This window comes from Dunckerocampus dactyliophorus, chromosome 11, assembly GCF_027744805.1.
Source record: "Dunckerocampus dactyliophorus isolate RoL2022-P2 chromosome 11, RoL_Ddac_1.1, whole genome shotgun sequence".
NCBI lineage: Eukaryota > Metazoa > Chordata > Actinopteri > Syngnathiformes > Syngnathidae > Dunckerocampus > Dunckerocampus dactyliophorus.
Genome location: NC_072829.1, coordinates 1,362,501 through 1,374,361, shown reverse-complemented (window position 1 = coordinate 1,374,361; position 11,861 = coordinate 1,362,501). Strand labels below are relative to the sequence as shown.

Sequence of the window (11,861 nt, the reverse complement as noted above, 5' to 3'; positions counted from 1 at the left end):
TCACCAACGTTTTTCCTTGAGAGCTACTTTTACAAAATGAAAATGGCCAAGAGCTACTCATTTTTGTAACATTTATTTTCAGTGCTTATTTTAAACCCAAACAAAGCAAATATGCTTGTTTTACCAGAACATGAACAAAATGCTGGTGTCCACAACTCACATGTTGTATTTCACAATGCATTTCTTTCTACTGTTCTTTCATTATTAACTGAAAACCTGAATGAAAAGCAGCCTTGCGGGCACCTCATGTGGTCGTGGGGGCTACCTGGTGACCCCTGATCTATAGAGTATTTTACATTAGCTATTAAAAATAGATTCTATTATATAACCACGTGTCCTTCAAGTATTCTATAACGGCTGTGTTGTATTTAACCCTTCTTACTGTATATTCCCCCACTAACGTCCTCGTTACCATTTTATTTTGTTTTGTTGCTCATATTACGACTTCAAAAAAATCGTTAATATTTCAACTCTATGCTACTAAAATGTAATATTTGATATTTTTCCTTATGATATTCTGAATTTATTCACCTAAAATTGCGACTTTTTTCTTATTGCTTTTACTTTTTTATCTTAATATTTGGACTTTATTCTCATTAAATATGCATGAATGCAGGAAGTGAACAACAGGTACTGCACTAGATGTGGAATGGATGGGGGGTAGGATTAAATAAGCTTTGCTTCTTCCTACTCCTTGTGGAATTGTGAAAGGATGATTCAAGATTCAATAGTTTTATTGTCATATGCACAGTAAAACAGGTAGTTCTGCTACGCAATGAAATTCTTATTCTGTTCATTCTCCCAAGAAAAGAAAGAAAACACAAGAAAGAATAAGAACATAAGAAACATATATACCAATAAATTAAGCAACAACAACAGAAGAGACATTAATACAAATAAATAAATAAAGTGCTATGAGTGTGTGTGTGTGTTGCGTGCGGCGTGTGTGAGTGCTTCGTTTAGAAGCCTGATGGCCTGTGGGTAAAAGCTGTTTGCCAGCCTTGTGGTCCTGGACTTCAAACTCCTGTAGCGTCTGCCTGACGGTAGGAGTGTGAATAATGAGTGTTGTGGATGTGTGCTGTCCTTGATGAGGTTGTGTGTTCTTCGTAGGACTCTAGTTTTATAAATGTCTTGCAGTGAGGGGAGGGCTGCCCCAACAATGTTCTGTGAGGTCTTGATCACCCGCTGGAGTGCCTTCCTATCACGTGTTGTACAGTTACCGTACCAAACAGTGATGGAGGCGGTAAGGACACTTTCCATAGTGTGCATCTGTAGAAGCAACTCAGGATTGTGGTGGACATGCCAAATTTCCTCAGTCTTCTCAGGAAGTACAGTCTCCTTTGGGACTTCTTCAGAATTTGTTGGGTGTTGTGAGACCAGGTGAGGTCCTCGCTGATATGTGTGCCAAGGAACTTGAAGGTTTTCACCCTCTCCACCTCAGTCTCATCAATAAACAGGGGTCTATGCGGCTCCTTTTCCCTTGTTCTTGGGTCAATGATCATCTCTTTAGTCTTATCTGTATTGAGAAGGAGATTGTTATCACGACACCAAGCTATGAGGTCCGCCACCTCTCTTCTGTATGATGTTTCAACACCACCAGTGATCAGGCCGATGACTGTAGTGTCATCCGCAAATTTAATGATGCTGGTGTTGTTCTGGGAGGCCACGCAATCGTAGGTGAAGAGCGTGTAGAGGAGCGGACTCAGCACACACCCCTGTGGGGTCCCAGTGCTCACAATTCTTGAGCTGGATGTGCGATTGTGGACTCTGACTGACTGGGGTCTGCCTGTTAGAAAGTTAAACACCCAGTTACAGAGGGAGGGAGACAGGCCAAGTGTGAGGAGCTTATTTGTGAGTTTGTGGGGGCTGACTGTATTAAAAGCAGAGCTATAGTCTATAAATAGCATTCTGACATATGTGTCCTGGCCCTGTAGGTGAGAAAGGGCTGTGTGGATGGCAGTGTTGACTGCATCATCCGTGGACCGGTTCTGGCGATATGCAAACTGTAGAGGGTCCACAGTTGCCGCCGGGATGCTCTTTTTGATGTGGGTCATGACTATTCTTTCAAAGCACTTCATTACAATAGGAGTGAGTGCTATAGGGCGATAGTCATTCAAGCAGGTCACGTTGCTCTTCTTGGGTACGGGCACTATGGTGGTGGACTTAAAGCAGGTCGGTACAGATGCTTGTGCAAGCGACAGGTTAAATATGTCAGCAAGCACATCAGCTAGCTCTGATGAGCAAACCCGAAGTGCACGTCCTGAGATGTTGTCTGGGCCTGCTGCTTTTCGTGGGTTTGTTTTGTTCAGAACCCTGCGCACATCAGCTGATGTCACCATGAGAGGTGAGTCCTGTGTGCTCCCCAAGTCCAGCCACCCTCTCTGCTCATCAGGAGTTTGGGTGTCAAAGCGGGCATAGAACTCATTCAACTCATCAGGAAGTGTGGTTTGGCTGGACGTGGCTACGCTACTCCGCTGTCGATAGTCTGTGATGTGCTGGAGCCCCGCCCACATGCGCCGAGGGTCTGAGGTGGAATAGTAGCCCTCCAGCTTCTGTCTGTACTGTCTTTTGGCCTCTCGTATGGACCTCCTCGGGTCATATCTGGCCTTTTTGTAGTCCTCAGCGGTGCCCATGACAAATGCAGTCGAACGAGCACGTAGCTTAGCCCTTACATCACAGTTCATCCACTGTTTTTGGTTAGGGTATTTTCTGTAATACTTGGTGGTGGTAACAGTCTCTATGCATGTGCTAATGTAGCCAGTAACAGCAGAAGCATATTCATCCAAATCAACAGTACAATCTTCCCTCCCCGCTGCAGTTTTAAACACATCTCAGTTTGTGCAGCCAAAGCAGTCCTGAAGTACTTGATCAGTTTCTTTTCATTTCATTCATGAGATGTATTCCATTGTAACCTTCATGTTGAAATTAACTAAACCAAACCAAACCAAACCAAATTACAGTTGTTTTTTTTGCCATTTCTGCTGTTGTTGGGTTTTTAACATTTTCCAAACATCTCAACTTTCTTCTTCTGAATGTTCTTCTCGTAATATTATGGCTTAATTCCCACAATATTATAACTTTTTCCCCAACCTAATTTTCCACAAATTACGATTCTATTTTGTTTTGTTTGTGTCTCATAATATTACGATTAAAAAAATGTTGTTTCATATTTCAACTCTATGCTAATAAAATGACATTATTTTCCTCATATTATGAGTTTACTCTCTTAAAATTGCAACTTTTTTCTGTTAATAGCTTGAGTTGGTTTTCAGAACAATTACAGTTGCTTTTTTTCCATTTTTGCTGTTGTTGGGGTTTTTAAATGCTCCAACTATTTTAACTTCTCAATTTTCTTCTCGTAATATTACGGCTTTATTCCCATAATAATATCACTTTTTCCCCAACTAATTTCCAAAATTACCATTTTATTTTGTTGTGTTTGCTTCTCATAATATTCCAACTTAAAACTGTATCTATTTCAAGTCTATGCTACTAAAATGGCATTATTTTTGCTCATAATACTGAGTTTATTCTCTTACATTGCGACTTTTTTCTCTTGATATTTGGACTTTATTCTCAGTTGTTTTTTCCATTTCTGCTGTTGTATACATTAAAAAAAACTATTTCAACTTTATGCTTGTAAATTTTCCTCTCATAATATTTGGACTTTATTCCCATAGTATTAGAACATTTTCCAAAAATGTTAATTGTATTTTGTTTTGCTTGTTTGTCATAATATTACGACTTAAAATAATTTAAGTTTCTCTGTAATATAAGACATAGTGCGCATGCGTTACTGACTCTTAAAAATGTTCACGTAATTAAAGAAATACAAGTAAATGAGTTACTGCCGTCAACGTGCTATTTTTGACAGGCCCGGTAGAAAAAAAGACTAGAATCACAACTTTGGAGACATACTGTACTTATCTCAAAATTACAAGCATTTTATTAGACCCCCAAACAAACAAACAGTGCATTAACAGGGCTGGGACTGCCAAGAGGTAGAAAGTAACCAACTGGTCGGTTATAAGACAACACAAAAACACTCACGTGAGTCACAATTTACAAAAAGTCGGCATCTTTTCCTCAGATTTGTCCCTCCGCTGCACGTGCGTCATCGCAACTGCATGGCGACAACTTTGGATCATTCGTTTATTCAGAACTCCAAAAAGTCGCTGAGCCTCCACAGATTCATTCCTCACGTGAACACGTCCGTCTCTAATCAACATCCGGGTCATTGGTGAGGTCTTTGCGGGGGCGGGGATCAGTCGCATCCACACCAACAGCATCATTTCAACAAATCTTCACCAGGAGAGACACACGCGTGGCAGACCATGGAGGGGTTCGGGGGGATGTCGCGCTCACACAGTGAGCCGCTCTCACCGAATGCTTCACAATAAAAGCATCTCGGTGCTACGTCTGGATATTTCACTCAAGACGTGAACCAAGGGGTATTCTCCCTGTCCGGGACACAAAAACAGTGTGCAAAAATGTGCGCGCGAGACACATTGCAGGAGTAATATCCATCAACGCGGCGGGGCGTGTTTTTACAAAAGCAGCACATTTCCTAAAATACTGTCGGTATCACTGACGATGCACTCAGGAAATGTAACGTGGATGAAAAGCATCCTTCGGAATCCAGCAGGTGGTGCTGTTTTTCCATGCGTTCCAACATACTGTACATGTGATTGACATGATTCAATTAGAGAAGCCATACTACGTGTGCACACATTTGCCTCACAATCCGTGGAGCGCTGCTCATGCCTGATGCCTGTAGCAGAAAACACTGCACCTGGGCTTTGTGGCACATTGGAAAAGCCCATTTTTAATATCAGCTGGTATCAACTCACATTTTTCATGGGTTTTTTAATCCTAATATTTCAACTTTCTTCTTGTAGATTTTCACCTCATAGCTTCATGACTTTATTCCCAGAATATTTGAACTTGATTCCCATGGTAGTACAGCTTTTTCTCCAACCTAATTTTGAAAAAACTTTATTTCGTTTTGTTTGTTACACATACTGGAACTTTTTTTTTTTCAATAACATTTTTCTTGAATATTTCTACATGATCTTTTCTCATATTCCGAGTTTATGCTCATAAAATCACAACTTTTTTCTCTTAATATTTTGACTTTATTCCTATGATATTGTCACTTTTTCCATAACCTAATTTCCACCCCTCCCAAAAAAATGTTCTTTTTAATAATGGTATGACTTTAAAAGAATGTATATTATAATTTGTTCCTTTACTATTTGAACTATATGGAGTATGGATGGAGTATTACGGTCACATTGAAAAAAAAATGGGACATTTTGGGAAAAAAGTGGTACATATACAAAAATTTTGGGGGGGAAATTTATGAGAAAAAAAGTCGTAAATGTATGGCTTTGTTCTCATGAAATTACAGGGCATAAAGTTGTACTTTTGCGAGAAAAAAAGCTGTAATATTACGAGAAGAAAATCTTAAATTTATGACTTTATTACCCGTGAATTTACGAGGGAAAAAAGTTGCAAATTTGCGAGAATGAAGTGATGCATTTACAAGAAAAAACTTCTGAAATTTAACAAGAAAAAAGTTGTTACATTGCGAGAATAAAGTGGTAAATTTATAATGTAACTATTTCAACTTTCTTCTTGTAATTATAACTTTATGCCCATAATATTTTGACTTTATTCTCCCAACATGATTACTTTTTCTCTGAATATTTTGCAATGCTCCACAGACAAAATCATCTGCAAATCCATGCAGAGATATTTACCATACAGACTACAGCGCTACACTTACAGTATGTTTGGATTCATGTGAGAATACGTCGTCATGCTGCTGCAGTGGCGCTGCAAGCTGGGCTAACAATGCTAGCAGTGCAACGTGGCTCAACATGAGGAAGACAAATGTATAAAAGGGAAAACAAACAAACAATTAGGCATCAGACCAAGATGGTGGGAGTTTCCAGAGGATACGGCGTAGCCGGGGAGCCCTCGGACGCAGCGTCCCTCAGCAGCAGCTCCTTCTCCCGCAGGAGACACACCCCGCTGTGCAAGTGGTAAAGACGCATGAAGGCCAGGATGGACTGAACCAACCACAGGAGCGTCACACACCACAAAGATGCCTGAATGCACGCACACACACACACAAAATAATCAGTCTCATTCCAGGGATCTCCAATGGGATCTGCTGTAGTTACGGATCAACTTTACGGATTAATTTTGGGAAAGAGGGCGACTTTAGGAGACTTTGGTACGGAGCTTAGGACACCATCTGGGTCAGCATTTAAGTGGCGACGTTGTGCTTTTCCACATCACTTCATATGCAATTCCGCTTACATGGAGGAAATACTGAAAACGAGTTCTTCATTTTTGGTTATTATGTCATAATATTAGAGCAGGGGTGTCCAAAGTGCGGCCCGCCGCTGTTTTTTATTGGCCCGCGGCATACTCTAAAAATATAACAAGAAAACAAAAACAATTTTTAAAAATTAATAATAACTAGAAAAGCACTCGGAAAGCGCAGACTTCCAAGTGCCGTAGGTACGGCTTTAGACGGAGATGCCATCACAGGGGTCTCCAACAGGAGGCGTTCTATTCAAACATGACACCTGTATGTCATGACAAAAAGGAGCATGCTGAGTGGAGATGTGCTTTGTAAATGTTGGCAGTCACATAAAACACAAATAGCTCACCTCTCCTTTTGTTTGGTCAGAGTAGTTTTAATAGTGCTGCAAGGTGAATACATCTGTGCTGTCATGACCCTGGACTCTCAGTTTATACACGACACATTTCTAGAACTGAAATATTTCAATAGTTATTTTCAACTCAATATATTATCAAACAATTCATTTCCCATGTATTCGTATTCCTCTAAAACAGGCATCAAATTCAATTTACGGTAGGTTTGTGTCAAATAGTACAAAATGTTGTGTTTTTATAGCAATAGTCACATAGTAGTGTTGGACTAAATAGGTCGGGTTCTCTGCTCTCAGCAATGTTGCCATGAAATGAACAATTTTGCAATGTTTTGCGTTCATGTTCTGCTGGTTGTTGAAAATGTTAAATAAATAAGTTAATAAATAAGTAAGTCAGAAAAAAATGCCAACCCGTTGTGTTCTGCGTTGTGAGTGGCTGTAGACCATCGTCAATCATTGCTGCCTGTTTCCTGTTATAGCGATCATACATGCTGAATGAAGGCAGAAGTTACGCGGCTGTAGGGCGCCTGGAATGCTGCAAATGAATCTTCGGTTCGTGGAGGACGAGGAGGAGGAATATGTTTTAACAAGGACACAAAAGCGCTACAGCCTAACGGCACCGGGACGATCCACGATCAGAGGAGTGAAATACAAGCGAGACACTTCAATCTTTTGTCCAATCTCGTAAATTGATCATTAAAATTCAAATGAAATTTGAACTGTAAGTGTATAAATAAACAAGGGAGAAATGTGAGAAAATGTTAATGCCTGAAAAGTGTGTAAAGCGTGTGGGGGGGCTTTTACAGCCTTACAAAATATACAATCATTGGACACAAATATAGTGGGCTACTTTGCCGATTTCACTTATTGCGGGCTATTTTGGGAACCTGTTCCCCGCAATTCATTTTTGACCCGTTTCTAGTGAACTTTGACCTAAGCAATCTCCAAACAGGCAAGGTCAATGACCACTAAAAACACTACTACGTCTGCACTGATTTTCATTTTTCAGTATGCAGCCCTCGGAGAAAAGACTTGGTGTGTGTGTGTGTGTGTGTGTGTGTGCTTGTTAGCCTGTACCTGTGCCAGACTGAGTTCCGTGTAGAAGGATGAGGTGTCCACGTCAAGGTAAAGCGGCACAGACTGTGACGCCACACAGCTAAATATCAACAAAAAAGGATGACTGATTCAGTTTGGTCACAAAGTATCAAGCGGGCATAAAAAAAAAAACCACATACTGACACACACACACAATGGCCGACCTGAAGGGTTGTGTGTTGTTGTCAGTCACCGTGTCACACCAGGAGGCCAGACCGAGAGACAAGATGACACTGGCGCCTCCGGACAGGAAGAGCATACACGCACTCAGCAGCACCGTCAGGAAGGACGAAAACAACGTGCTGAATGGAAACATACGCAATCCAAAACATGGAGTGAAAACTACAAGCACATTAAGAAACATTGTGTTCAGTAGGGATGCTCCATCAGGCCTTTATGCTGCCCATTCCAATACCCATCGTCCATGAGGGCGATCGGCCGATACAAACACCAATCACGTGGATTAAATGTTCATTTTTCTATGTATTTATGAATGAGTGGTATTGTCCGGGGCCGCCATTAGGCAATTCCAAGGGCCCCTTGGCAAATAGGTGTCATGCATTGGTGACAGCCTGTGTGAAAAATATATAGTGGTTCTTGATTAATGACGCTAACCGAGGTTCCACTGGATTTCTGTGTGGAAAAAAATTTATTCGGTTTTTGTCTGACCTTCTGGAACGGATTAATGACGAAAACGGAGGTTCACCGTATGTACCGTAAATAACAACAAATACATTACATGGCTAAAGTTTGACGCTATTATGCTAACGCCATTGCTCCAATTTAAATATGTTAGCATTGTTGTTGCTAACGGCGCCATAATGAGGTCTGTTAAGAGTGTCGTCAACTAGTTAATTATCATTCGCAGTCATATAGTTGTTCACGTAGCCTTACTCGTCATGTCGTCCGTGGAGGTAGAAGAGACTCCTCCAGCCCTGCGCCGCCCCGTACAGCACGGTGAAAATGCCCACGAAAGTGGCAAACTGGCAGGCCGCCGGTGAGCCCCACTGCTGCACCACCAGGCGGTGGGCGACAACCCCCGTCTCTGCTCCGTCGGAGCCGGACTCGGTCCTCCAGTAGCCGCTGGAAAAAAGTGCACAACGGCCTTTGAAAGCGGAGCCATTGAGAGCCATCGGGACCACCACCAGCAAGCCCGCCGCCATGGAGAGGGCGTGAGCGGTACAGTGAGCCAACAACAGCCGTCGGTCCAGCTCCATGTCCGGGTGGTGGGGGTCCACAAAAGTGAGTAGGCTGTAAAGTAAAAATGCAACTAAAAGTTAGCACATCTCTCTGGAGTGTAAACACATAGCTCTTTAAACCACTGACTGACAGTGTGGAACAAGGGCGGGGACCAACGATGGCCGAACAGTTACACAACTTGCTGGGTCAAAGATACGACGAAGATAAGAGGTCTTACTCTGGACCACACAAATCCATACGCATGTTTAATTTGCTTTCTGGGTTTGAAAAAGTTTCACTTGTTTGACGTTAGAATTTCCTTTAATCTAAACAGATAAATATATTCATTTTACAGAACAATCCCAAGTCGTGGAAAGTCGTGACTTAATATATTTGTTCTTTGAGCCGAGTGACACGTCTTCTTTACACACACGATCTGCAATCCAGTCCCACTGGCAGTGACGTAGGCACTGACGTCACTCCTAGCCATTTACTAGGTCAGGAAAAAAACACCATCAGAATAATTACGAGTAGGTACGAAAAGAGAGAAAAAGAAGAGGGCGAAACAAAGAGAAGCGTGTATGGTGATGGTTTCTGTATGCTTCGACACAAATAAATATACTTTAACAATTTTTATGTGCCTTCGGCGGGGTTGGAAACGTAGTTGTTAAGTTTAGATTCAACTTTATTGATAAAAGCGCAGTAACAGTAACCAAACTTGACACAAAGTTACACTTTGTAAAGGCATCAAGTGTATTGTCAATGCTTCGATTGTCACTGCATATTTTTTCATCAATGAGACAAATAAGCCACTTGCCAAGCTTCTCAACTATTGATCCATTTGGCATGTGGTATTGAGACAGAAATAACTAAAAATAACAATACCATGTACACAACAAATATAAAAATAAATAATAGATCACATATAATAATACATTAAAAACAAAGGTAAAATAAGTACACAACAGCATCTAACTTAAAAAAGTAAAATAAGTAAAATGAATGAAATCTTATTTTTGTTTTCATTAACTTTTCAGTTAATGCGAGATGGAAACAGTATGACCCTGAAATGAAGGTAAAAAAATCCTTACCAAATGAACATTATGTTTATTGATACACAACAAATACCCATTCATTTACAGCAGTAAAGAGCATTTTAAGGTCTTCTGCATGTGCTGTCATAACTGACAAAGGCAACACAATAAATAACTTAAAAGGCACATGATACAGTATAGTTCTTGAACTGACTGCAGTATGAGTCACTCATAATAAATGGAATATTTTCATAGTTAGAGCATAGAAAACCTGTTTGTCACTTTCTAATCTAACCCCTTTAACATTATTAGAGCCGTGTAGACATGAAATAACACTCCCAACAGTCACGTTCACACTCCTATTATTATTTTTTTAAGGGTTAGGGTTACGGTCAGGGTTAGGCAGGCTACGGAATCATTGCAGGGATATAACAGACGACACCAGCGCTAGTATTACGAGCCAACTAGTTAGGCTCTCCTATTTACTTATTGTACATGTAAGGTGTTTCCAACAGAGTGGGAAAAGATGGCAAGCGACAAAACCTGACTACTTCCAGGCGGAATTAGAGGGGAACCTTTTTTCCACTCGCTCTTACTGCGTTAAAGGAACTTCCGCGATATATGAGTCAATGTTAATAAACTGAACATTTTACGTAGTTAGAGCATAGAAAGCCTGTTACTGACTTTCTAATTACAAGTTTTAACATTATTATAACACCCCGGTAGTCATTATAGAGCTATTATTCTTCGTTTACATCACGCCGGTGTTGTGCACCGGCAGGCTACGGAATATTGCAGGGACATAACAGACGGTAGCAAGCTAGCGAGCTAACTAGTTAACCTCTCCAATTTAGCAATTTACGTACTTACTAATAATAGGCCACAGTCAACCACGAACCAGCCATCGTAAATGATTTTAAAACCCGCAATATAGCAAGGGATTACGGTACTCTATCAAGGTTTTTGGGGCTTTATGTTTGAATAGCACTTGTATTATTATTGCTGCACAGGTCAAAGTACTGCAAGAAGTCTAATGTTTGAAAAGAGGTAAAGATTTATAATGTAGTACAAAACCTACAATGACTGTTACTTATTTTCATGAAACATGTAATGTATGCGTTTACTGTGGAGGACTGTCCTTCACGTCCATTAAAGTGGACATCATGAGGTACTCCCAATAGCAGAGGTGTATCAGAAAATCTGCCATTTAAAAGATATTAATACTTAGTTTTGATTGACACAGGAAGAGAGCAAATCAAATAACATAAACAAAAATTGACAGCAAAATAAGTTAGATGCCAAGCAATAGAATATACTAAGGGTGAAAAAAATAACTCAGATAATTTAAAAAATAAGTAAAAAATCTCTCCTCATGGGAGTGTTTTTTTCTCCAATGAGATGAGATTACCTGCACTGTCCAGATGAGCAAATCACGCGCTTCTTTTAACTCCTGCTTGTAATGGCCTGAGCTTACTTGTAAACAAACATTCACTTTCAGAGGAAGACATTTTGCATGCTGGTTGCACCAAATGTTAACTCTGCGAGCACACAAAAAATCTTAGCTATCTGAAATGCCAGAAAATTGAAAACAGGTTTGCCAGAGACCTCCCTGGCGTCGCACCGGCTGCTCGGAGCATGTGCTCGAATACAGTGCACCTTGCTGGGCCACAGCAGGTGGCTGCCCCCGCTCTATACTCTGGTTCTTCTGATAGTAGTGATGTGGTAGCAGTAATGTTATCATATTTCATTAGGACAAACCAACAGGTACTAATTTGTTCCAGTCCTTCTTACCTCCAGGTGTGCACAAACTACAGTTCAATCTCATTTTAAAAAGTATCGGTAGAATAAAATATAATAGGGTGCATTT

At 40.7% G+C, this 11,861-nt stretch overlaps 2 protein-coding genes across 2 annotated transcripts in view; both read right to left on the bottom strand.

Annotated features, from left to right (window-relative positions):
- Window positions 1-5,025: 5,025 nt before the first annotated feature.
- zgc:153018 (Transmembrane protein 179-like) lies at window positions 5,026-9,149 on the bottom strand. Its single transcript, XM_054792482.1, has 4 exons — window positions 8,676-9,149; window positions 7,946-8,083; window positions 7,764-7,842; window positions 5,026-6,113 (listed from the first exon to the last, which is right to left on the bottom strand). Exons 1-4 carry the CDS (start codon window positions 8,996-8,998, stop codon window positions 5,931-5,933), a joined length of 723 nt encoding a protein of 240 aa, XP_054648457.1. The 5' UTR covers window positions 8,999-9,149; the 3' UTR covers window positions 5,026-5,930.
- Window positions 9,150-9,356: 207 nt separating this feature from the next.
- Window positions 9,357-11,861, bottom strand: part of slc25a43 (solute carrier family 25 member 43) — an 11,155-nt gene continuing 8,650 nt past the window's right edge. The window contains exon 5 of the mRNA XM_054792480.1: window positions 9,357-11,861. This exon is cut by the window's right edge and continues 388 nt beyond it. The gene's annotated coding sequence lies outside the window, so the exon portion shown is untranslated.